Consider the following 27,375-nt stretch of genomic DNA (forward strand, 5'->3'; position numbering starts at 1 on the left):
CTTAGGCCAGCCACATTCTCAGTCTAACCCAGTAAGTAATGATAAAATCAAATAACTCATACACACCTGCCATCAGCTCCTTAGAAGAAAGGAGAGGAGTATCTGAGAAATATAAATACAACTAAAACACCTGAATGGGTCTATTTCACCAAGTATGAGATTAGACTTGGATTCAAGAGAACATGAATGCCACAAGGATCCATGCCACGGTAACACTGAAACTAGACCACTGTAATGCACTCTACATAGGTCTCCCCTTGAAGTCGACTCTGAGACTTCACTTGGTGCAGGACGGCACAGTTCGATTATCAGGAGCAAGACCGCCTCTTCCCTTATGCTACACCATAACATTCGGGAGGGGCTACAGCTCTGTGGTGGAACAGAGCTTGAGAAGGTGCACAAAAGAGCAACCAAAATGATCAGGGGGCTAGAGCAACTGCCCTATGAGGAGTGGTTAAAACGCTTAGGGCTGTTTAGCTTGGAAAGAAGGCGGTTAAGGTGAGACATGATAGAGGTCTATAAAATTATGCATTGTATGGAGGGAGTAGAAAGGGAGAAACTTTTCTCCCTCTCTCATAATACCAGGACACGGGGTCACTGCTGAACCTGGAGGGTGAGAGATTCAAAACAGATAAAAGGGTGTGTTTCTTCACACAGCTCATAGTTACATTTTGGAACTCCCTGCCCCAGGATGTGGTGATGGCTGCCAACTTGGAAGGATTTAAGAGGGGAGTGGACATGTTCATGGAGGAGAGGGGTAATTCATTGGCTACTACTCAAAATGGATACTAGTCATGGTGCATACCTATTCTCTCCAGGATCAGAGGAGCATGCCTATTATATTAGGTGCTGTGGAACACATGCAGGACAATACTGCTGCAGCTGTCTTGCTTATGGGCTTCTTAGAGGCACCTGGTTGGCCACTGCGTGAATAGCCTGCTGGACTTGATGGACCTTGGTCTGATCCAGCATGGCTTTTCTTATGTTCTTAGAACATCTGCTTGATATGCAGAAGGTCCCAGCTTAAATCCCCAGCATCTTCTGTTGAAAAGATCAGGTGGTAGGTGATGTGAAAATACCACTATCTGAGACACTGGAGAGGCACTGCTAGCCTGAGTAGACCTTGACAGACCAACAGTCTGACCCAGTATAAGACAACTTTGTAGGTGGGTAATTGATAAGGTTGCCCAAATGTTTCCATGAAATAATGAATGTATTACGTTCAACCTTCCGACTGATTTTCAGCGGCCTAGAACCTATGCTGCACCATAAGGCACCATGAGCGGAAATGGATCTGTCGCACCTCTCCGAAGCAGCTGCCTGTGAGCACCATAAAGGCAGTGCCGGAGGTGGTAGAAAAGAGCTGAATGGAAAAAGGAAAAACCATTAAAAAAACACTGCTACTGCCTCTTGTGCCAATGGAGCAGCTTCTGCCCATACAAGGAAGCCTTGAGCCAGTGGAACAAACATACAAGATCCAACTTGATATAAATGATATGGGAAAGAACTGTAAAATTCATGCCTGAACACCTTTCTGCCTCCCAACACTAGGAACACGTGACATCTGCCATATTATAATTTTTATGCCTGCCCTAAGGAGTAGGATATGACCTTCATCACCGCTGTGAACCCTCTGATCACAACAGGCAAGACTCAGCAAATCCCAGATGCCAGGTTGCCATGATGCCTAGAAATTTCACAGTACGTGGAATATTTGGCCCCCTCCAAGTAAAGGCTTTGCTTTTTTATAGTGGGGGCGGCTCGAGATTCTAACAAGAACTTATGAATGCCAAGGCTGAATGCTGACCACTTAAGACGGGGTGGCAGTTGTAAGATGAACTCTTGCTAAAGACTCTACACATGATTTCGTTTGGTGCGAGGCAAAGCAACAGCAGCAGCTATCCTACACTTGACTGAGGTTAACCAAAGTGTTATGGGTTTAATTATCCTGTTGTGGCAATCTTTTTGTCCACTGAGAGGAAGACAAGTTTGGAAGGGATTCCACCCAGGGCATCGTACCATGTTAACTTGTGTACTTACTCATGCCACAATACCACAACACCAATAAATGTAGAAGTAACTGGATACTGCAAGTAGGACTCGAAGTGACTATCTGATCCTCGACAACTGTTGAAGTATCATGCCATGCTAAGTAGGTAAGGAATCATGCTGCATTTTTATAAAGGAATGTGAACAGCAGTAGAATGGAAAAGCCCAGGACATGGGATTGAGGTCAATTGCAACTATTTCTGCAGGTATCATCTTGCATTACTGCATTCGCTTATACCTTTGTAATTCCACTTTCTGCATTGTTTGTAGTATACCTTGCCTTCGGCAGTAGAAAAGAGCAAGAGTCCAGTAGCACCTTAAAGACTAGCAAAATTTCTGCCAGGGTATGAGCTTTCGTGAGTCACAGCTCACTTCTTCGGCAGCTTGTTGTTCATATTGTTTTCTGGTTCTGTAATCCTACTCTTGATGCATTGCTCGCTGGTTGTCTCGTGCCGTTTGATTACACTGTTTCATATTTCTCAGCCCACACAGAGACAGGCAATGGCAAACCACCTCTGCTCGTCTCTTACCTTGAAAACCTACGGGGTCTCCGTAAGTCAGCTATGCCTTGGCAGCACTCTCCACCACCACAAAGAATTACTCTGCATGATGCTAAAACAGCTGCATGAGCAGGTGGGGAGGCTCACACCTTGTCACTCAGCTGCTTGCTGGAAGTGGGCAGCCAGTAGTGGGACGTAAATAACCACGCTGCATGTTCCAGGAAGGCAGCTGTGTTTGCTGTGCTGGCAGCAGCAGACAAAGTCTCGTGACACCTTCAGTAATAACAAATCTATTATGCCACAAGTGCTAATGTGCCTGGTGATGTGGGATCCTGCTCACAGTACCTCACATCGCACTGAAGTAACCTGAGTTCGAGGTATCGTAACATTTTAGTGATAATTCTGACATGCGTGAATGTTGTCACACATCTTACCTCTCAAGAAGCCACCCAGTACAACTATTCTGAGTTACCAACACCTTTGAAGAAAGAAAACACCTTGCAAGAATTTCAGCAGATTTTGATACTGGTCAGCTCAGGTTAACATTCCTGGCCATGACAATCTGTTTCAAAAACTTCATTTCTGTATCAACAAAACAGAAACAAAATTTGAAGCCATTTAAACCAGGGCTAGCCCAAAGTTTAAGGCTTCTCTTCCCAGTCTCAGTAAGGAAAAAAAAATAATTCAAACAGTTCTTGATATAATTAGCACAATTTTGAATCCAAAATTTTGTATTATTTTGAAACGATATAAGCGGACCAACAACACATTCCATAAATGCAGCATTATCCAGCCAGTATTCCACAGCACCTAATATACCGTATATACTCGCGTATAAGCCGAGTTTTTCAGCCCAAAAAAAGGGCTGAAAAAGCCGGCCTCAGCTTATACGCGGGTCAATACGGTAGAGGAGGGAGGGAGGAGGGAACTTGCCGCCACCGCCGCCGGGCCCGCGCGGCTTCCCCCGGCCAGGAGCGCCCTGTGGGGGCCTCCTGCGGCGATGGCCGCCGCCATCGCCGCCGGGCATGCCCGGCTCCCCCCGGCCTAGGAGGGCCTCCTGCGGCCGAGGGAAGGCTGCGCCTCTGCCACCGCCAGGTGCGCCCGGCTCCCCCCGGCCGGAACGGCCTGGGAGGGCCTCCTGCGGCCACAGGAAGGCTGCGCCTCCGCCGCTGCCGGGCGCGCCCGGCTCCCCCCGGCCCGGGAGGGCCTCCTGCGGCCGCGGGAAGTCCGTGCCTCCGCCGCCTCCCGGCACACCCAGCCCCCCCAGCCTGAAAGGGCCTCCTGCGGCCGCGGGGGGGGGGCGCCACCGCCTTCGCCGGGCCTGGAGCAAAGGTAAGCCTGCTGGGAGGGAGGGGTTATAAGCCGATCCTCGGCTTATACACGGGTGCCTAATTTTTCCCCATTTTTGGGGAGAAATTAGGCACCTCGGCTTATTCGCGGGTCGGCTTATACACGGGTATATACGGTAAGAGGAATGCCCCTCTGAAACTGTACAGAATAGATATGCATCATGACTAGTAGCCATGGATATCCCTTTCATTCATGTTGTTTTATGTAACCTCAACATCAAGGCCGGTGCCAGTCATTTTTGCGCCCTAGGCAAGGCTAACTACTTGTGCCCCCCCACTGCTAACCAATTTTCAAAAACAGTTGTCTTGTAGAAAAATAAAAGCACAAAACTATTTATAAGACATCATAATTGCTTATATTCCAAAGCATTGTTGTGGTACTTATCTTAAAATAAATATAAATTGTCGGTTGCATTTTTCCCAAGTAACGAATCTGTTTAAAACGGTGCCCCTCAGACCAGTTCTGCGCCCCTCTGAGGTCTATGCCCTAGGCGACCGCCTAGTTCACCTAATGGTAGCATCAGCCCTGCTCAACATGACAGTAGAAAGTAAAAGGTAAAGGTCCCCTGTGCAAGCACCGGGTCCTTCCTGACCTATGGGGTGATGTCACATCCCGACGTTTTCTAGGCAGACTTTGTTTACCTTCCCCAGTACCTTCCCTTCCCCAGTCATCTCCCCTTTACCCCCAGCAAGCTGGGTATTCATTTTACCGACCTCGAAAGGATGGAAGGCTGAGTCAACCTTGAGCTGGCTACCTGAAACCGACTTCCATTGGGATCGAACTCAGGTCGTGAGCAGAGCTTCGACTGCAGTACTGCAGCTTTACCAATCCGCACCACGGGGCTCCTATTCGCTTCCACAAACTGGGAGCTGCCATCTTTGACTGAGAAACAGCCTATAAGGAAACCCAGCAGTGTTTAAATTACAACACCCCTGCGAGATGAGACTGAAGTGACTTCTGCATTCCCATTTCTGTTACCTTCTTTTCTTTCGGCTAAACATTTAGGAAACACTTCCTGACAAAGCAATGGAACCTCAGTGGAATTGATTTCCTTGGGATGCAGTGGGCTCTCCTTCTTTGGAAGTTTTTAAGCAGAGGTTAATGGTCATCTGACAGCAATACTCATTCTGTGAACTTAGGCAGATCATGAGAGGGAGGGCAGGAAGGGTTGCGTCAGTGTTTGGCTCTCGTAGCCCTTTCTTACATGCCCAGGGTAATGCTGAGCACCACTTCAGAGCCAGGAAGCAATTTCCCTCAGGCCAGATTGGCCAGGGTTCCTGGAGGTTTTTTTTACCATCTCCTGGGCATGGAGCAGGTTTTACTGGGTGTGTAGGGGGAGGTAGCTGTGAAGTTCCTGCATTGTGGGGCGTTGGACTAGATGACCCTAGAGGTCCCTTCCAACTCTGTTTCTATGATTTCTATACTTTCCCACAAGGTCTCTGCCCTCCCCAGTCCCGCACCGTTCCCTGCACATGCCCCCCATCAGTACATAAGAACATAAGAAAAGCCATGCTGGATCAGACCAAGGCCCATCAAGTCCACCAGTCTGTTCAGCCTGAGACCCCGGAGAGCCGCTGCCAGTCTGAGTAGGCAATACTGACTTTGATGGACCAAGGGTCTGATTTGGTATAAGGCAGATTCATGTGTTCACACAGTGGCCAACCAGGTGCCTCTAGGAAGCCCACAAACAAGACGACTGCAGCAGCATTATCCTGCCTGTGTTCCTTTACAGCACCCAATATAATAGGCATACTCCTCTGATCCTGGAGAGAATACGTAAGCATCGTGACTAGTATCTATTTTGACTAGTAGCCAATTAATAGCCCTCTCCTCCATGAACATGTCCACTCCCCTCTTTAAGCCTTCTAAGTTGGCAGCCATCACCACACCCTGGGGCAGGGAGTTCCACAATTTAATTACACGTTGTGTGAAGAAGTACTTCCTTTGATCTGTTTGGAATCTCTCACTCTCCAGCTTCAGCAGATGACCCCGTGTTCTACTATTATGAGAGAGGGAGAACTTCTCCCTGTCCACTCTCTCCATACCATGCATAATTTTAAAGACTTCTGTCATGTCTTCCCTTAGCTGCCTTCTTTCCAAGCTAAACAGCCCTAAGCATTTTAACCGCTCCCCACAGGGCAGTACCATGTCCAGTACTTTACTATTCAGTGGTAATCTGCACACCACCAACCCCCCCCTTTTGCCATACCCCCTCACTTTCTCTCTGTTTCCCCTTGCTAAGCTCCACGGTAATGGCAAGCAAGGCTTTCACTCAACTCGAAGTGGTTAGAATAGAATAGAATCATAGAGTTGGAAGGGACCACCAGGGTCATCTAGTCCAACCCCTTGCACAATGCAGGAAATTCACAATTGCCTCCCACCACCACCACCAGTGCCCCCTAATCCATGCCCAGAAGATGTCCAAAAAAATAAGTGTGGAAAAATTAGCCCCATAAGAGGAGGAACATTTGCCCGTACTCACTATTGGTGAGTTCTGGAGACTGCAGAAGTTCTGTACATAAGCTCTATAAAGGAAAAAAGGAATGAGCTGCAACCGTCAGGCATTTGGGAATTCTCCAAAGGGACTGTGTCTCTGGGGAGAGGGAGTACCAGCTTTGTGTAGATCTGTTCTAGAGGTGAACCGAAGCCCAAGTATTTTCCAGGAAAGATCTGAATAGGTACTTGACAGCAGAGGCTAAGCAGGGCAGTTACAGCGGCTTCATAAGCCTCTTATAGCCTTTTTTTTCAACCTTTGAAATAACTCTGAGTTGCTCTAAACCTAGAGAACGGGGAATGGATTTAAATATAGCCAAAGCCGCTTTAGTACATTCAACCAGGAAGCAATTACTTTTGCTTTCGCTACACAAAAATTTTTAAGGGGCTAGTCAATATGGAGCTATGCGGTCAAAGTGACGCAGGATGCCACTGGCTTTAACATTTCTACTTGTTGGTTTTGTATCAAGAGCACATTAGTTACCAAGTGAAGAATGCAAAGTTTTCCACCAGCAGAAAGTGTGTGTGTGTGTGTGTGGTAGATCTATCTTCTCCCTTCTCTCTCTGAAGGGCCATCTCCTTCTCCAGAGTGGTGTAGTGGTTAAGAGCAGTAGTTTGGAGCGGTGGACTTTGATCTGGAGAACCAGGTTTGATTCCCCACTTCTCCACATGAGCGGCGGAAGCTAATCTGGTGAACCGGGTTGGTTTCCCCACTCCTATGCATGAAGCCAGCTGGGTGACCTTGGCCTACTCACAGCTCTCTCAGCCCCACCTACCTCACAGGGCATTTGTTGTGGGGAGGGGAAGGGAAGGTGATTGTGAGCCGGTTTGATTCTTTCCTAAGTGGCAGAGAAAGTCGGCATATAAAAACCAACTCTTCTTCATATGCCGCTGTGTGCCAGGTACGGTTGTCGGGCACCCCTCTGCTGCTTATCGCACCACTTAGGATGGCCAGTCTGCCATCGACCAGAGCCTGGGCCTTATCCATCGTGGTTTCTGCTCTGTGGAATTGGCTCCCTGAAGAGGCGAGCCCCCCCCCTTCTTGGAAATCTCCAGGAGGCGCTGCAAGGCCTGCTTGTTTGCCAGGGCTTTTGAAGAGGGGCTGAACTGCAGGCATCTTTTAAGCGGGTGGGGAGGGAGAAATTTGGGGGTTTGTTTGGGGGGAGGTTTAACTGAAAACCCCTACCTGCTTAGTCCCTTTAACTGGAGATGCCGGGATTGAACCTGGGACCTTCTGGCATTCCAAGTCTACTATTGAGCCACAACCCCTCCCCTTTGCTGTACACATATGCATGACAGCACAGGAAGGGATTCTTCCCCACTTTAGCTATATTCCTGTGCCCCATTTCACAAGATAAATATGAATCCATATAGTGAGCCTTCATTTAGGCTTATAAACCATCCCACTGAATTCAGTAAGACTAAATTTTGAACGCAGGCCCAAAATATCATGAGTTTGCTTCTGGGGTCATTAAAGGAATGACTATCAGTTGAAATACAGTAGACTGTAGTAGCATTTCCCAACAATATGCATACTTCAGAACTACAAAGCTATGAAGTATCTGAGTAGATGTAGAGAAAAACTGGTGACAGACTGCCAATACACCATGGGGTTTACTGAACCAGTTTTCCCATGTTACTCATTTGCTGGTTTTCAAAATCTGTGCCCTTTTGAGCAAGGAACAAATTCCTGTCGTGCTTTCAGATATCCCATAGCCAAGGGTCAATAGTGAAGGCATCTATTAGCTTAACTCTCACTGAAGAGTTGCTTGCTGCAGCTCAACGGTTTGGGGTAAACGACCGCAGAGGCTGATGAGAAACCCAGCCAAAGTTTGCTTGGACATGAAGTTATTACCAAGATGTTCACAGTATATTATGGAAGGTACATAAACAGGGGAAAAATATATGCAATTGTGCAGAGGAAACAATTACTGAGAATCCAGGCAAGCTGAAAGGTCAGCTCATTTAAGGTTAACCCTGCAAATACATTAACACCCTGATCCCACACAGGTCTACTCAGAGGACAGCCTCATTGAGTACAATGGAATTTATTCTTAAGTATACATAGGCTTACAGCCGAAGACACTCAACTATCAGCTACATAAATATTCACCATGATACAGCTATAAGCACAATGTTCATTCCCTTAGAAATTGTCAGGCTAGAGATGTTTCCTAATCACAGGCAAGCCAAGGAAGACAGGTGTGTATGTGTGTGAAGTGCTGTAAAGCTGCTTCCAACTTATGCCAACCCTATGAATTTAAGTCCTCCAAAATGCCCTGTCGTTGAAAACTGAGGGCAGTGGCTTACTTTATAGAGTTAATCCGTCTCAAGTTGGGTCTTCCTCTTTCCTGCTGCCTTCAATATTATCTTTTCCAGTGACTCTTGTATTCTCACAATGTGACCAAGGTACAATAGCCTCAGTTTGATCATTTTAGCCTCTAGGGAGAGTTCCGGTTTGATTTGATCTATAAATCCACTGTCTTTTTTGGCTGTCCACAGTATCTATAAAATCTAATCCAGTTTTCCCTATGATATGTTTTGCATGCAGACTGAACAGACAGGGAAATAAAATACATCATTGTGTGACACTTTTGCCTACTGGAAATCATTCTGTTTCTCCATATTCTGTTCTAACAGTAGCCTCTCGTTCAGGTTGAGTACCGAAAGAATCAGAATGTTGTGGTGGCATACCCATTTCCTCTAAAACCAACCATAGCTTTTCATTATCTACACAGTCAAAAACTTTGTGTAATCTATGAAACACAAGCCGATTTTCTTCTGAAATTTTCTTGTATGATCCTGTAACCAATGTAAGCCTTCAATATGATCTCTAGTGACGCCTTCCTTTTATGAATCTTGCTTTAACATCTGGCATTTTTCATTTCATATATGGTAACAGTCATTGTAAGATTTTGAACATCACTTTATTCACATGAGCAATTAATGCAATGGTCCAATAGTTGCTGCAGTCTTTGACATCTCCTTTTTTCAGAATTGGAATGTACATTGAGCACTTCCAGTCTGTGGGACATTGTTTTGTTTTACATAATTGTTGGCATATTCTTGTTAAGATTTTGATGGACTCAATTCCTATGGCTTGGAATAGCTCTACTGATATCCCATCTACTCCTGGTGATGTGTTTCTCCCAATTGCTCTCAGTGCAGCTTTTACTTCACTTTCTAAAACTGTAGGTTCTTCTTCAAAAGATTCCTCTTGAAAGGATGACAGATTCCTTCCACCTCTTCTGCATAAGTTCTGCAGTGTATTGTTCCCATCTTTTCCTTATTTTGTCTTATTCAGTGAATGTATTTCCATGTGCATCTTTTCAGCATGCCTAATGGTGCTTTAAATTTCCCTTCTTGGATCTTGTGGAACAGATCTCTTCTTTGTTTTGTTGTTCTATTCTCATCATAGGGTTTTCAAGGTAAGAGGTGATTATAAGTGGTTTACTATTGCCTTCTTCTGTGCAGTACTAACCAGGGTTAGCTGAAGTAGTACTGCTGTCATCTATGCCTAAGGCATACTTTATTAATTCTCCAAGTGACACAAGTAACTCCCACATCTTTCAACTAATAACAGGTTTTTATGTCATCTTTCAACCAAAAATGCTTCCATTGCCCCGAAACGTTCCATTTTTCTGTCTACAAATGTACTGTCTGGTTGAACTGGCCTGAAGAAATACCAAAGTGCCTTTTGACATACAAATTCATGTACAGTGGGATAAAGTTCGCCAGAATGAGCTTTTAGTGGTACTGGTTGGGGGTTCTCATTAAATGATGTAACATGAAAAAAGAAGCTCCAAAAGCAAGATGATTTTGTTAAATAGCTTCTTGTTCCCACTTGAAGGCGTCTTTAAGCATGAAAGTCTAGTTCTAAAAATGGTCCCAATCCAAACCCTCTTACGATCCACCTCCACCCAACCAGGTCCTATTCATAGAAGTTCATCTCTATTTTCTTTCTTTCCATTGCACCTGAACAAGCAAGCTGTGACTCATGAAAGCTCACGCTGGAATAAATGTTATTCATCTTTAAGGTGCCACTGGACTTCTGCTTTGTTTTGCTATAACAGGCTAACAGGGCTACCTCTCTGGAATTATCACTGACGCTGGCCCAGAACTCTTTTTTGCTGGCATACCACATTCTTTGTTCATAGCTCAACATTAAATATACAAAGTTACTTAGAATTATTTTACTTTCGGCAGAAACAATTCATATACACTGCTAAAACTGAAGACAGCATGGAATATATAGATCCGTAACCCACTAAAAACATGTTTGTACAGGCATTACTTAAAGCGACATACAGGTGAAGAATAATGTATGGTTGGAGAAAGTTGGAGGTGCAAACAAGGAACTGGGTTTCACGGTGTGAGTGTATGAACAGCATTCCCTGAATAAGTCTAATGATATCAAACTGCAAGAGCTCTTAAGGAGAGCACAAAGCCATCCCTATGTTTCGGTGCCATGCCCTGCCTATTGCTGCCTACCCTGTGCCCTGTATCCAACAACTCAAGTCATGCACTTCAGGAGCTTTTGCTATCATCTATACATAATGTGCATAAATGCTTTTACTTGGAAATAATATGGGTTTTAATACACGACAGTTACATGGGAGAACATGCGTGGGTGTTGGCCAAACTATTTGGTTGTACAGGAATTCTCCATTAACACTCTCAGAATTAAAAAAAAAGAAACTGGGCAAAGACTAAGGCTACGATCCTGACAAGCTCCTTTAAGCAAGCAAACAGGGAAGCTTTTCTGCTCCGATTCCTAATTAACCTTCTACCAGGAAATCCTTCATATTAAGCTATCTGTCCAAATTTGGGGCAGCTTCCCTGAGAATACAGGAAGTGCTTCCGCAAAGGAGGCACAGAACCCTAGTGCTCATGGACAATGGTAGGGCCTTTGCATTATGGCTTCTAGGAGTTGATGAGAGTGTATTTACTCAACTCTTTGAAAAGGAAATCAGCATACGATTTCACATAAGAGCCAATATATATTGCAGAACCACACTTATAAGATATAAGAAACTTTGAAACAGATTTCACCCAGTCATCAGAACCTAAACGTGGCTTCCTAAAACTCATGGATGGAATCTGCTCATTCGAACTGGAGATAACGTGCGTCACAACCTGAACAATCCTCGACTTATCTTGAAAGCCTAGAAGTTCGTACAAATTCCCTAGACTCAGAAAGCACCCAAGAGAATATCAAGATTGGCACAGAGAATATCAAGATTGGTATCTGAAGAAGTGAGCTGTGACTCACGAAAGCTCATACCCTGCCAGAAATTTTGTGGGTCTTTAAGGTGATACTGGGCTCTTGCTCCTTTCTACTGCTACAGACAGACTAACACAGTTACCCATCGTGATCTAAGATGGGCACAGTCTTCCTACTGAGATTGTGCAGGTCTGCGTGCAGAAACTGGCGTGCTGGCTTTTCCAGAGATTACGATTAGCCAAGATGGTATGACACACTTGAGAATCATGTTACTATTTTCAAATATGAGAGTTACATCAAATATCCTCCCTCCTGATGTGGAAATTGCTGGCAAAGTTACGGGGACGGCTGCCAAGTAGGCCAACTTGTACCCATCTACTTGCTAAATCTGGGAACAGAAGAATAGGTAGAAGGTGCTAGAGAGGTTTACCAAAATACCGCCCAGATTAGAGATCACTTTGCAGGTTAAAAAAAAACCCTTCAGCCATATTATATAGGCGAAATCAGAGAGCTTGTTTAGACTAGCACTGCACTTGGCAGTTTACAGAAAAGCATGTTTTCCTCCACAGAAACATGTAAACTAACAAATAAGAACTGTGTTAAGCCTGAAGAGTATGTTGATTTATCAAACCAAACAGTCAGGATTTTGCAATTAGTATCATGATACAGATATGAATTCCCTCAGCCTGCGCAAGTCAGAAATCTTCCTATAGAATATTCATAACTTATTAAAGCCTCAAACAGCACTTGGGGTGAATTATCTACTTCAACTGTATTTTCGCTAAAACAGAAGAATGCCAATACCAGTAGCTCTAGAACCTTTTCCTCGTAGGAATCAGTCACCTGTACAGTAGTAAACAATGCCCTCGTACTACATCTAGTTAGTTTACTTTCTGTAAATAAAAAAGGTGTTTGTGGTAGAAAAGCAACCCTAGAAAGCCAAGCCTACGTTTTTCACCCCAGCCAATGTACTGGGTTAGGAACAACACTTCACGAGATTCCCCTGCACCCCAAAATAAAGCTTTGCTCCAGGAAAATCTTGTAAGGTGTTCTGGAGAGACACAGCCCTTCCTTACATACAGCAGCCCAAAGATATTATGCAAGAACAATTTGGATCAGCAACTGCATCTTTCATCGAATTCCAAGGGGATATGCGCCATGTGTCAGCCACACACTTTCTACACCAAATAAGTTTAAAAGAAAAGGAAGACTTTCTCTACCATTTAAGGAAGAATCAAACCGGCTTACAATCACCTTCCCTTCCCCTCCCCACAACAGACACTCTGTGAGGTAGGTGAGGCTGAGAGTTCAGAAAGAACTGTAACTAGCCCAAGGTCACCCAGCTGGCTTTATGTGTAGGAGTGGGGAAACAAATCCAGTTCACCAGATTATCCTCCGCCACATATGTAGAGGAGTGGGGAATCAAACCCGGTTCTCCAGCTCAGAGTCCACCGCTCTTAACCACCACACCTAACCAGTACACTACGCTGACTCGCGTATGCTATTCCTTAGGAGAGTATTTGAGCAGTCCAGCAGTGACCTGAAAATCTAAAAGTGTAGTTTGACAGCTGGAACAGAGTACAGTGCCCTCCCCCAAAAGCCCCCAAATCACAACTGCAGTGTGTTCTATAGAAGATCAAAGTCTTTGCATGCAAAAGTATTAACAAGGACCAACTGTTTCACACTAGTGCCCTGTATGGGCTGGCTGCTCAAACTTAAAAACCTAAACCAGCTCTAAGGCATATGTTTTCCAGGTCAGCAAGGCATGAAATCAACTTATTAGTCTGAAGTTAAACATTACAAGCTTATCAGACATGTTACTGGATAGTTTCAGGCCACACAGAATTCGTGAGGGCAGACTTAGCATAGTAGATAAGAAAGAACTAGAAAGTCCCCAGTATCTTCAATAATGAACTCACCTCCAATCTGCAATACAGGAACTGAGCTAAAGTACAGGCTTTTATGAGGATCAAGACAGCTCTTACACAGCGTATGCTTTATACCTAACAAAGGAAGGCTCACAATAGGTAGTTTTGGCTGGGACTCAGTGCCTCATATCCAAATGGATGTTTTTGTGTATACTGCAGTCTAAACATAAGAAGTCAAATAAGGAGGAAACGAGTGGTGACATTTGTAAAGCAAAGTGACTAAAACAGTCATTGAATCTATGTGGCTGAACGTGTTCAGCTGTCATTAAAAGTTCAAACTGCAAGCAGTGTACATAATCTTTGGGCAAGGCCAGTGATGGTCAAAGGCTAACCAATCTTCACTAATAACTGCACAGGTGAGGCATAAAGCAAGCATTACCAACTAATCAACCTAGGTAGGCGACAATCTGGGTGAAACCAATATGTTCTGGGTCTGGTCAGTGGCTGGGTGAATTACTTCCTGGGGAAGTCTTATGGAAGCCATCTTGAGTTCTATGACGGATGGAAGGAGGTCTAAGTGCAAATTATTTAATGTATTGCTATCCCAACTTTCAGTGCAAAAACCGAAGACAAGAAAAAAAAAGATACCCAGTTAAAACTTAATCCTGCACAAACCAAACAGTTTACGGATGTAATTATTTTATTTTTGTTTGATCTCTGTAAGGCTGTATCTTTTCTGCCTTTCTCAACTAGCCCTTTGTGACCAACGGAAGTCAAGAAGCTTTGTGGACGCGGTGAGGCAGAGAAGGGCGGCAGGGGAGAACTGGACCAAACTACCCCCAGAGATGCTTGGAAAAGGAAAGTGAGGGCAAGGAACTTGTTGTCACGTAAAGCATTTTGTCAAATTTGTGAGCTAATGTTACTGAGTTGGTAATTAGAATTGCTGACAATTTATCAGCCTCCACAGTTATTGCAAGAATAATGAATGGAGGCATCTATCTTTTACAACATTAACAGTACAATCCTAAAGAGAGTTACTCCAATCTAAGCCCATTCATTTTGATGGGCTTAAAATGGAGTAACTCTGCATAGGATTGCACTGAAAGGGTTGCAAAGTTATTAAACAAGAATTTACTTGCAGTAAAATTAAGTTAACATAGGTAACTGATAGCTAGATTATAGTCTATTCCTCCATTTTAGCATTCATCTTAATATTAATGGCTTTGTTCAGAATACAGCAATCAACTGTATTATTCTAAAAGTGATTAGTCATAATGAATTACGTCTCTATATTAAAGAACTGTTTACAGAGATCAAACAAAAATAAAATAATTACATCCGTAAGCTGTTTGGTTTGTGCAGGATTAAGTTTTGCCCATGAAAGATCTGAGAAATCAAAGTTAAAACAAACTGTGGAGAAAACCACTACCCAGAAAAACAAACAAGGAGGCAGAACCTGCTTGCCTTAATTTCACTGCTGAAATTTAAGCTATACATTGTCAAGTAATGGAAAAGGATAACTTTAAAAGGTCTTTGAAGGAAAAATAAAAGGTTACTTAGAGAAGCAGTTAAGAGGGAAATATTAAAGATCGGAAGTGAACAAATATTGATGCAGATACCATCTATGGTGAACACAGCAACATTAAGGTAAGCAGGTTTTTCCCATCTCCTCCATCCCACCTCAGCCTGATATGCCCTACAAATGTGTGCCCCTACAGGTCAACACACTCCCCAGGTGCAGCAGATTGGGGCAAGGGAACAGGAAAAATCAGCAAATGAAAATCACACCCTTTCCCTAGTTGCAGAACACTCTTCTGCCAGCAGAAAATGTGGTTGAGATCCAACCCTGTGTCAGAACATGCCTGGATGCTGGAATCTAAATCTAGAGAGACGGGAACAAGGAAGCTACAGGAATAAACTTGTGGAATGGGTAGAGACAGTTCCGACAACAGAACATGATTGAGAAATTAAAAGCTAAGTGAATCTGTATTAGAAATGAAAAAGGATGTGGTGACAGCTGCAGGTATAGACAGCTTTAAAAAGGGACTGGATAGATTTGTGGAGGACAGGTCTGCCTATGGCTACTAGCCATGGTGACTAAAGGAAACCTCCACGTTCTGAGGCAGTCAACCTCTGAATCCCAATGCCAGGAAACAATATCAGGGAAAAGCCTCAGCCTCTATGCTCTGATGTTGGCCCTCAGGAGGAACAGGTTGTCTACTGTGTGAGAAAGAATGCTGGACTAGGTGGAGCACTGGTCTGATCCAGCAGGGTTCTTCTTATGTTCTCATAACTGATGAACTTTGGAAACAAAATCTGAACCTAAGAGAAAATTCTTGAAAAAAGGGAAACTCCGTAGTTTTCTTCAGAGAATTCTTTTGTGATGTTAGCGCAATGTAGATGATATTGCTACAGGAGCTGAAAGTGCACAAGGGATTAAACTTCATGTAGAACAGATCAACTTAGAACATATGATGCAGCCTTAGGCTAAATCACACCATTGGCCACCAAGGTCAGTATTGTCTATTCAGACCAGCAGCAGTTCTCCAGAGCCTCAAATCAAGGTCTTTCCCTCACCTAAATCCTGATCCTTTTTACTGCAGATTCTGGGGATTAAACCTTGAACCTTCTGGATGCCAAACAGATGTTCTTGCACTGAGCCATGGCCCCTCCCCTAGAGATACTAATGGAATTGATAAGCAAAAAAATCTGAAGGTAGTTTAAAGCCTTAACTGGTTTGTGTTGAAGTAGATTTCACCATTTTATTTACAGTTCTATGGCTCCACTCTTTATTCTGATTCATATTCATCAGTATATTACCATTACATTAATCTCTCTATGTATCTTCGCGAAAAGCAATTAAAGAATAACAGAGTTTTTACTTGAGTAATTATAGACCTGAAACCCCTGGATAAATCTATTCTGCATTTATTTCATAATCTGTCGTTCCTTGAGATTTTCTTTTTATTACATCAAGTGTAAAATTACTGATTTGCACTATCTGAAAGAGGACTGGCCACCATGTTTAGCCCTTGAACAAGTAGGGTGACAGCACACTGCACTGCAAAAGGCATGGGGGGCTGTTGCCATGGTGCTCCCAAGAGGGTGGGGGTTGGTTGCTATAGATAGCTTAGAAGAGGGGTTGGCAGAGAGCCAGTGTGGTGCATTGGTTAAGGACAATGGTTTGGAGTGGTGGACTCTGATCTGGAGAACCGGGTTTGATTCCCTGTTCCTCCACATGAGCAGCAAAGGCTAATCTGGTGAACTGAGTTCACTCCTCCACATGAAGCCAGCTGGGTGACCTTGGGCTGGTCACACACTCTCAGCCCCACCTACCTCACAGGCTGTCTGTTGTGGGGAGGGGAAGGCGATTACAAGCTGGTTTGATTCCTCCTTAAGTGGTAGAGAAAGTCAGCATATAAAAACCAACTCTTCTTCTTCAGAGCCAAAAGCTTCAGTATCCTGCACATTTGCTTAACTGGCAACCCCCCATTTCCCATGAGCTCCAGATGAAGCATTTAATGTACTTCACTGGCACAGTGAAGTTTCCTAGCACAGTTTTCAATGCCGGTGCCCTCCATGGTCTGGGCCCAGTATCCCGCACTCATTCCCACATGAACCTACCCACACAGAAAGATTCTCCTTGTAGGGCCGGCTCTGTGCCCTCGACGCCTAATGTGAAACACTGACAACGTGGAATGTGATCTTCTGGGATGGCAGTAGAACTGCCATTGAGATTTATCACAGCTTTGAGATATCAATTATGGAAAGACCGTTCAGAAAACATCTTGAGAAATTGATACAGTTACACCCACCATTAAAGTGCCAATCATTGAGGATATTAACATTACTAATCAATTCTCAGGAGCTAAGGTGTTGGCAGACAAAGGTCAATAGTTTATTTGCACAGGAAAATGTCCCACAGTTATACATCAAGCTATTCAACAATCAACTCACAAGAAGGCTAGCAGCTCCTGATCATTTAAACCAGTGGTTCCCACACTTTTCGGGCCACCTTCCCCCTTGGTTCCACAATCTCTACCCCAGCACCCCCTATCCTATAAAAATCTATTCAAAATCAAATTAAAACTTTTTAGTTGAAATTTATTCAACAAAACTGATGAACTTGATCCAGTGGTACCAGCTCTTCAAAGTCTGGAAAAAAATTCTGAAAGTTTCCACCAAATTTGCCAGCATGGTGCCATAGCTTGATCTATTGTAAATCAGTGAACTACACAGTTGAAGGGACCCACCTCTAGTGCCCCCTGCCTCTTAGTACCTCCCTAGGTAATCCCACTGCCCCCCAGGGGGTGGTACTGCCTCCGTCCTTTTCTTTGTCTCCCTTCGTCCTTTTCTTTCTTTCTCCCTCTCTCTCCATTTCTTTCTCCCTTTCTCCCTCCCTCCCTTTTCCTGTTTCTCTGTTTTCCTTCCTCCCTTGCCGATCGACTGAGGGCTGCACCCCCCTGGCACCTCGTTTGCTCGGGCCCACTGCTGGCTGCCCTTCTGCCTAGGAGGGGGGAGGGGGGGCACCCTGCAGGCCTTCTCTGTGTGGCCTCCCCTGGGGTTGCCAACCTCCATGTGGCGGCTGGAGACCTGGCAACCCTAGCCTCTTCCCCCCCACCGGGAGATCTACACCTGGTATGGCCCCTGAATGATGTCATAAATTGTGCAAATGGCCCTTGCAGGAAAAAGGTTCCCCACCCCTGATGTAAGTTCTGCCTAGCGTTGTCCATACCTCAATGGGCTTGATCCAAACAGCCCCACTCTTCATTAACAGGATTCCTCCTCTGAGTGAAATTGTGCGAAACCTGCAGCCAAAGGCACATAATACTATACTAAAATGACAGAATTTATCAATACTATCAGAAAAGGAATATGAAGAAGAAGAGTTGGTTTTTATATGCTGATTTTCTCTACCACTTAAGCGAGACTCAAACCGTCTTACAATCACCTTCCCTTCCCCTCCCCAAAACAGACACCCTGTGAGGTAGGTGGGGCTGAGAGAGCTCTAACACAGCTGTAACTTGCCCAAGGTCACCCAGCTGGCTTCATGTGTAGGAGTGGGGAAACAAATCCAGTTCAGCAGATTAGCCTCCGCCGCTTATGTGGAGGAGTGGGGAATCAAACCCAGTTCCCTAGATCAGACTCCACCGCTCCAACCACCGCTCTTAACCACTACGCCACGCTGGTGGTGCAAAAGTTCTAGCTCTTTGACTTTGACACAAACTCTGAATTTCCGCTTATGTTTCTGTACAGGTGAGAGATGCTGTACAGGTAAGAGATTTGGATTCTGGGTAACTTATTTCTGTTAAATAGCTAATTTTAACCTGCAGTTCAGTGTTCCTGCTCTCAGACTAGAAAGCTTAAGGTAAACTAAGGTGAAATATCACTAGAAGGAAACCTGAAGAGCCTGACAACTGCAAACAGGAAAGCAAATATTTAGATCTTCAGCACAATTGGAGAAAGGCTGGCAAATTATTTCTGCTTGGTACTTAAACCCTTACAAAGCCAAAAAGCCATGTACTAGGTCGTAATAAACGCTATTATGCAGTTTTTCTTTTGCTAATGGCTGCCTATTTTTCCAGCCTCCCTGAGCGCAGTATAGAAAGGCCTTGACTGCATCAGCTGGAGCTTGTAAGAAATCAGCCTCACTTGGATCTACAAAATGATTTTGTCAATTATGCACTCGTCATTCCCATTATACAGATGTGAAACTGAGGCTGGCAGTGACTTACTCAGCCCCAACTAGTCCACAGCTTACGTTCAACCCAAACACTCCTTCCACCACTTCAGCCAAGTTCAGGTCTCCTTCTCCACTGGCCCACGCTGCCTTTTGCAATGGGACACAGACTGCAGTTCAACCGTAGCCAAGTATCACAATTAAGATCTGTATCAGCACTAACTCAACCAGAGCTTTACAAACAACGATCCAAACTTAAAAGCTGCCCTGCTCGGGAGTACCATAAACACAAATAATTATTTCTGACACTTGAGAGCTGGTGGAAGCCTTCCAGCCTGGCAGTTATTATAACACTAGTCAGGTCTCGATTTCCCAGGCAACAGGAGAGGCAGCCCTGCAAGGAGGACAACTCAGAATCAGCAGATGCATACAACCGGAAAGCTTCCAAGTGGCATCACCCCAAAGGACATGTGTGATCAAGCATTCCTACTTCCTGCCAATCATTGTATCATCTTACTGGCTTAGAATCATAGAAGCATGGAGTTGGAAGAGACCACCAGGGTCATCTAGTCCAACCTCCTGCACAATGCAGGAAATTCACAACTACCTCCCCACACCTTCAGTGACCCTTACTCCATGCCCACAATATGCCCCCCCCCAAAAAAAACATCCTCCAGGATCGCTGGCCAATCTGGCCTGGAGGAAAATTGCTTTCTGATCCTAAAGTGGCAATCGACACTACCCTGGGCATGCAAGAAAGGGGCCCAAGAGCCAGTCACTGATGCAAAGCACCCTGCCCTCCCTTAAGAATGACTTTTGGCCATGGCTGCACACGTAGTTCTATTAGAGGGAGCTGCATGCATGGTAGGGGAGCATGGGCACACGTGGAAATATGTTTCTAAACAAAGCCAATGGAAAAGTCTGCTGAAGGGATTTCCTTACACTACTCACTTTTGCTCCGATGCTCAAGATGTTTAAAATGACCTATACCCTCACTCCGAATCCGACTTTACCCCTATTAAGCATTCCTATACAGTATGGGTGCCCTGACCTGGATGGCCCAGGCTACCCAGATCTTGGAAGCTAAGAAGGGTCGGCCTTGGTTAGTTCTGGGATGGGAGACCACCAAGAAAGTCCAGGATTGCTAGGCCGAGGCAGGCAGTGGCAAACCCCCTCTGTTTATCTCTTGCCTTGAAAACCCTTCAGGGGTCACCATAAGTCGGCTGTGACCTGAGAACATTTTAAAAATACTATACACGTGGATATCCTACACAGCTTACAACGGTTACAGGGTGATATAAAATCAGGAAATATAGGTTTGGAAGAAGAGTTATAAAGCTTTTGTTTTTGTGGCTGCCAACAGAAGACAACTCTTCCCCACTCACCCTCGGTACAGGCAGCGCAATAGTAGGCAAGACACTTTATTCTTTCAAAGTAAAATAATGTTTTGATTCACATTTTGTGCCAAGGAACTAGCTGCAGTCTGGCAAGCCTAGAGATATCGTTAGGGTTGCAGATCTCTTAAGTGGAGATAATTACACCTCAGCAACTTTCTTCCTAGGCAGATGCATTTTTCAATATTACTGAGCACATCACCTCAACACCAAAGCTACCTTATCAACAGCCAAGTACACAAACAATTTTACTACAATTGCATGAAACTATACTTCCTCCGAATGCCTTTACACTGAGATAAAGGCTATCATAGAGCATAATTGTGCTTTCTGTTGTGGTGGTACTTAAGAATGCAAAAAAAAAAAAAAAAGTACTCTGGCCTTATACTCCCAATAGAAAAGAGCAAGAGTCCAGTAGCACCTTAAAGACTAACAAAATTTTGGGCATGCCAGGTATGAGCTTTCATGATTCACAGCTCACTTCTTCAGATATAGCTAGAATGTGAGTCCATCTATCCTTAAGAAGGTAACGCTGAATTACGACTAATTATGAAGCTCAAGACAATGCATTCTCTGGGATTGAACAGGAACCTGGGATTCCTGTCTCATTATCAATGCGGATTTCACCACACATACTACCCCTCTGCATATCACACCTGATCCATTCATGCCTGCTAATGTCATTTACGTGCTATTGTCATTGGGTGTACGAATTCACTCTCTTTCTAATCTTATTATTCAAACATGCTGAATAATCCATTTTCAAAGCGCTTTAGCAATTGTTTGCAAGCGCACTTTGTCATTTCACACAGTAAAATCCAGTTACAAAGTACGATTAAAAACACATTATTCATAGTGAGTGAAAGTGCCATTTAGTCATTATTTTGTATGGGCATATGCAATGCAATCTAGGAGCTGATCCCCCACCCCTACGACAAAAAAAAACCCTTTAGCACTCAGGTGTTCATGTAATAGTCCTGAAGGCTGACTTTGCCACTTTGCAGACACTACATATCTCTGCTGGCCAGATCTCTCGTCAGATCTCAGAAGCTAAGCAGGGTCAGCCCTGGTTAGTATTTGGATGGGAGACCAACAAGGAACTCCAGGGTCGCTATGTAGAGGAAGGCAAAGGCAAACCACCTCTCTTAGTCTCTTGCCTTGAAAACCCCATAAGGGGTTGCCATAAATTGGGTATGACTTGACGGTGCTTTACACACACACACACACACACACACACACACACCCCTCTGCTAGAGATGCTGCCTACTGAACACATGAAGCTGCCTTATAATGAATCAGACCCTTGGTCCATCAAAGTCAGTACTGTCTGTTCAGACCAGCAGTGGCTCTCCACAGTCTCAGGCAGAGGTCTTTCACATCACCTACTTGTCCCTTTAACTGGAGATGCCGGGGATTGAACCTGGGACCTTCTGCATGCCAAGCAGATGCTCTACCATGGAGTCACAGCCCCTCCCTATCTGAGACATTGTTCTGCATGGACTCCAAGCTGAATTATTCTTGCTGCTGAACTATTTATTAAGCCACCCAAAACTGATAACCACAGCCAGGTATTAGCTTTTACAAGCTTACATGTCTTCGAGGAAGGATACATCAAAGCCAGCAAGAAAAACAAAAAAGTTGTAAGTCTAAAACTTCACTGCTGCTACGTGCTGCAACATAAGTGGTACAAAGTGTGTGAGGTCTCAAGTTATACAATCCTTCCAGACTTCTACAGCAGCATCCAAATTATACAATTCAGGCCTGGCCCAAGTTGCCAGAAGCCCTGTGAAAGCAGCAGCACGAGCCTGCCAGAGCAATTGTGTCTGCCAGACTCTCTCGGCAAGCGATTCTCCCCCCCTCCAAAATTAGATCTTCTCTCTCCCGTCCCAAGCCACAAAGCAATTATAACCGAGACACAAGGCAAAGCCGAGCATGCTCTGCATGCACGGTACTTTGTATTCCACAACCTAACAATAATTTGTTGAGAGAGCTGGAGAAGAAGGAAAATGCGTTGCGTGGGATTATCAGTGACTGGAGTGTAGGGATTCTTCAACGCCAGGACTCAAGGCGCAGCGGAGCACAGGAGAGAAAGCATTCTGGACTGAATGAAGGTTGCTGATTGAAGGGATTCATTTAGCATCCACACACTATTTATAGAGCAAGCAGATGAACTGCAGCAGGAACCGTAGAAAGTCAGACTTCTCAGGTGTGTACTGCAGAATTTACAGCCCAGATGTTTCTTCTTGGGGCCTATGATCCCACAGTTTCAAAAAAGCTTATTTGACTGCAAAAAGATCTAGCCTGCCCATCTGAGTTAAGCTGAACTTTTGTAGCCTGAAGCAAACGTCTCAATTTCTCCCCTATTTCCCACCCACCTAAATGGGAATGGTGACTGAGCAGTGTATTTGAGCAAAGCAAGTGGATCAGACAAGTGTCTGCTGTATGTACAGTTGTCACCCCAGGTAATGCTACAGCAAAATAAGCTAACAGAACTGTCACGTTCATGGCAAGTAGTATTTCTGTAGTAGATGAACTTACATAAAGAATCATTTCTATCGGTACTACTTACCAGCAGTCCCAAAACAGAACTTAAGAACTGGAAGGGAACCTGAAGACTATTTCCACTCCCTGCTGGAAAGCAAAACCACCTGAGTAGCTTTCCATACTCTTTATACTCTATATTCTGATTTGTTATCACCGGAAGAGTACAGCTTCATATTTAGCAGCCCCCCACCCATCCAACGCAAAAACCTCTAAAGCAGAGAGGAGCCCAGGGTTTTAACAGACCAGCAGATGAAGACAACCAGCATCAGACCAGTCTTCAAAGCAGAAACATTATTTATCTCTGCATGCTGTGGAAGGTTACTACAGAAAACATCAACACCTCACTCCCTGGCTTCTCTAGTCCACCGGAAAAGAACGTTCTTAAGCTAGCATGAAAGTGTGCTAGCCAGACAGTTTTGCTAGAAACTCCCCAAGCTAGTCTGCTACCCTTTAATGTCAGTAATAATCATAGCTAACGATACTATGAACATTTTTAAAAATCTGCCATGGAAGCCTAAGTACTGCAACCCAAAAACTGCATATGCACGTACACTTGGTTCCCCCCCCCCCACCAGACAATCTGTTAAAAACCTGAGGCTTGCAAGGGATTTGGAACTTATTAAAAGAATGGGGATGTCAAAGGGAAATGGAAGAGAGGGAAAACAGAGTGAGGTCAGACCTCACCTGCAAGGGTGGGATGAAGGAAGCACAGGAAGGGAACAGAACCATAGAAATAAGCAGTACGTGAGAGACTGGAAGTATTCTCCAACTGCTGGCCTTCCACCAGACATTGTGCAATTATCTGGACTCTTCCTGAGCCACTAAGGACACCCCAAACTTGCCCTGAAAATTAGAACGGAGTTTGAGAATGAAGAAATCCACACCCAGCCATCACTTTCTGCTGCTGATGGCAAGTTTGACAAATGCATGCAGTCCTGCCTATGTGTGACTAAATAAGATGTTACTCTTCCTACGACGCTGCCCAAATTCAGTCACTGAGTAATTAAGTTTTATTTATATTAAAAGATTCCCAGCAACAAAGCCAACACGGTATAGTGGTTAGTACGTCATACTAGGATATTAAAGAAGCAAGGGATTAAAGAATTTTTTTAAGACAGACTACAGAAGGAAGAGGAAGCAAAAAAAAAAAAGAAGAGCAAAAAACCCCACGGAAAATTTGTGGCCAGACTTTGGACAGGATCCCAAAAACAGCAAGGAAAAAGAAAACGGGGGTGATGTAGTATGTGGCAGTTTAGGGAGCAATGCTAAGTAGGTCTATCCAGAAGTCCATGGAGCCTGTACCCAGCAAAGTATTTTTTAGGACTGCAACCTTAGAGACTAACCGAACAACTTAGGTGTAAGGTTCCAGGAACTAAAGAGTGGGCCCAAGTCAAAGTAGGCTAGGAAAAAAATCCTCCAGAAAGATACCAGGAAGCTAGTTTCACTTTAAAACCTAAAAATGTTTCATTTTGGCATATGCCTTTGTGGACTAGTCTGCTTGTTTGTATTAAGGTGCCACAACACTCTTAAACACTCATAAAGCTGTCTTCTACTGAACCAGACCACTGGTCTACCAACATCAGTATTGTGGCTTCTGAGTGGCATCAGCTCTCCAAGGTCTCAGGCTGAGACCTTTCACATCACCTGTTACACCTGTTCACTGCCACTGAGCTTTCGTGAGCCACAGCTCACTTCTTCAGATACAGCTAGAATGCAATCCCATCTATCCTTAAGTAGAGACAATGGCAACGTAAATGTCAAAAGCAAGTGAATGACATTAGCAAGCATGACTGGATTAGGTGTGACATGCAGAGGGGTAGTAGGCGCAGAGAAATTAGCATTGGTAATGAGACAGGAATCCCAGATCTCTATTATGTCCAGGAGAATGCATAGTCTTGAGCTTCATTATTAGTTGTAATTCAGCTGTCTTTTACTTGCTTTTGACATTTACATTGCAATAGTGCACCTAATTCACTCGTTTCTACTTAAGGATAGATGGAATCACATTGTAGTTGTATCTGAAGAAGTGAGTTGTGGCTCACGAAAGTTGTGGCTGCCAGAAACTGTGTTAGTCATAAGCAAAGCCATGCTGGATCAGACCAAGGCCCATCAAGTCCAGCAGTCTGTTCACCCAGTGGCCAACCAGGTGCCTCTGGGAAGCCCACAAACAAGACGACTGCAGGAGCATTGTCCTGCCTGTGATCCACAGCACCTCATATAATAGGCATGCTCATCTGATCCTGGAGAGAATAGGTATGAATCATAACTAGTGCTCATTTTGACTAGTGGCCATGGATACCCCTCTCCTCCATGAACATGTCATAAGAACATAAGAACAGCCCTGCTGGATCAGACCGAGGCCCATCAAGTCCAGCAGCCTGTTCACACAGGGGCCAACCAGGTGCCTCCAGGAAGCCCACAAACAAGACGACTGCAGCAGCAGCATCCTGCCTGTGTCCAACAGCACCTAATATAATAGGCATAAGAACATAAGGAAAGGCCCTGCTGGATCAGACCGAGGCCCATCAAGTCCAGCAGTCTGTTCACACAGGGGCCAACCAGGTGCCTCTTAAGAAGCCCACCAACAAGACAACAGCAGCAGCACCATCCTGCCTGTGTCCAACAGCACCTAATATAATAGGCATAAGAACATAAGGAAAGCCCTGCTGGATCAGACCGAGGCCCATCAAGTCCAGCAAACTGTTCACACAGTGGCCAACCAGGTGCCTCCAGGAAGCCCACAAGCAAGACGACTGCAGCAGCAGCACCATCCTGCCTGTCTTCCAAAGCACCTAATATAAATAGGCATGCTCCTCTGATCCTGGTCTTTAAGGTGCTACTGGACTCTTGCTCTTTCCTAGGACTGAAGTTGTACACGCGTTCACTGGAACGTAAGAACAGGGCTTGGGGGGGGAAGGGGAGGGACGCTGCAGAGAACTCCATAAGGGAGAGAAAATGGGGGGGAAGAGCTCTCAAGGGGGGGGAGAGCTCTCAAGGGGGGGGGGAAGCAAACCCTTCCTGGAGCAGCAGCAGCAGGCCGAAGGAGAGAACCAGGAAGAGAACCGGGCCAGAAGGGACGAGGAGGTAGGGAGCCGGCGACTCACAGTCCAGGTGCTTCTTCTTGGGGCCCATCACCTCGTGCGTGGTGGCCTTGCAGACGGTCTTGGAGACGGCCGAGCCGGTCACGCTGTGCTGCGCCGCCGTGATGCGGTCCGTGATGCTCTGCCCGGACATGGCTGCCCGTCTCGGAGCCCAACCGCCGCCGCCGCCGCTCCTAACCGAGGAGCCGAGGAAGGGATGGGAAGAGGAGGAAAGGAGGAGAGGAGAGGGCGGCCCCGGCCGGACCCCACGCCGCCGCCGCCCTCGGGAAGAGCCCGGGCCGGTCACCCGGGGAAGGGACCCGTCCCTCCGCCGCCCAGCCGCTTCCGCCGCTCGGCCGCCCCAGGCGGAGGCTCGCGCGCACAGCTGGCCGCCGCAGGAAAATGGCGGCCGACGAAGCCCCCCCCCCTTCCCCAGCTCCGCCTCAGACCTTTCGGGCCGCCCGCATCACGTGACGGCGACGGCCCCAAGGCGGGTCTACGGCTTTCCCTTCCCCGCTCTCCCGGGCCACGTGACAGGCCGTCCCCCCTCCCCTCCCGCGTTACGCCCCCGCCACGTGACCTTCCAACCGCCGCTCCCCTCTCTCTCTCTGTGCGCGCAGCAAGGACGGAGGAGGTGACGAAACCGACCCGGGGGGTGGGGTGTGTGTGTGCGCCGCGTGACCTTTTTTTGTCCCCGCCCCCTCCTCCAGTATTCTCGTCCCTTGGCCCGTCGGCGCCTTTACGTCACCGTCGATGGTTGGGGGGAGGGGCGGGAAAAGGGCCTTCCAACGGCCGTTTAGTCTGTGAGGGAGCTTTTAGCCACGCTGTTTTCCCGCCAAAAGTGGCGCTTAAGGAAGACGGTCCCTGCCTGTTAGGTGACTTATTTCTCTCTTTTTTTCCTTCCAAAACGGACAAAACACACAAGCATACATGGAACAACAACAATACATACAATTCCAGAGTATTACAATATCTGAAGTTTGGCAAAACGATAAAACAATTTCAATTTAAAGTCTTTTCTGACGTTTCTGTTCCATTGGGAACTGAACTCCGTTTCTGAATCACTTCCTTGACGTTTTTGCATCTCTGATTGTATTAAAACACAGATTTCTTTTGTCCTGTCGATCCAACTCTGCCTCTCCCCCAGCGTGGAGAGCCAGCATGGTGTACACATCAACACAAGAAGCTGCCAT

At 45.5% G+C, this 27,375-nt stretch overlaps 1 protein-coding gene across 3 annotated transcripts in view; it reads right to left on the reverse strand.

Moving 5' to 3' along the window:
- The window catches only part of PICALM (phosphatidylinositol binding clathrin assembly protein), a 91,580-nt gene extending 65,244 nt beyond the window's left edge, over positions 1–26,336 (reverse strand). For all 3 annotated transcript variants that reach the window (XM_056858078.1, XM_056858076.1, XM_056858075.1), the window contains exon 1: positions 26,207–26,336. In XM_056858078.1, coding sequence (XP_056714056.1) covers positions 26,207–26,336 — 130 coding nt within the window. The remainder of the gene's footprint in view (positions 1–26,206) is intronic.
- Positions 26,337–27,375: the final 1,039 nt, after the last annotated feature.

Source organism: Euleptes europaea, chromosome 12, assembly GCF_029931775.1.
Source record: "Euleptes europaea isolate rEulEur1 chromosome 12, rEulEur1.hap1, whole genome shotgun sequence".
In the NCBI taxonomy this organism is placed as follows: domain Eukaryota; kingdom Metazoa; phylum Chordata; class Lepidosauria; order Squamata; family Sphaerodactylidae; genus Euleptes; species Euleptes europaea.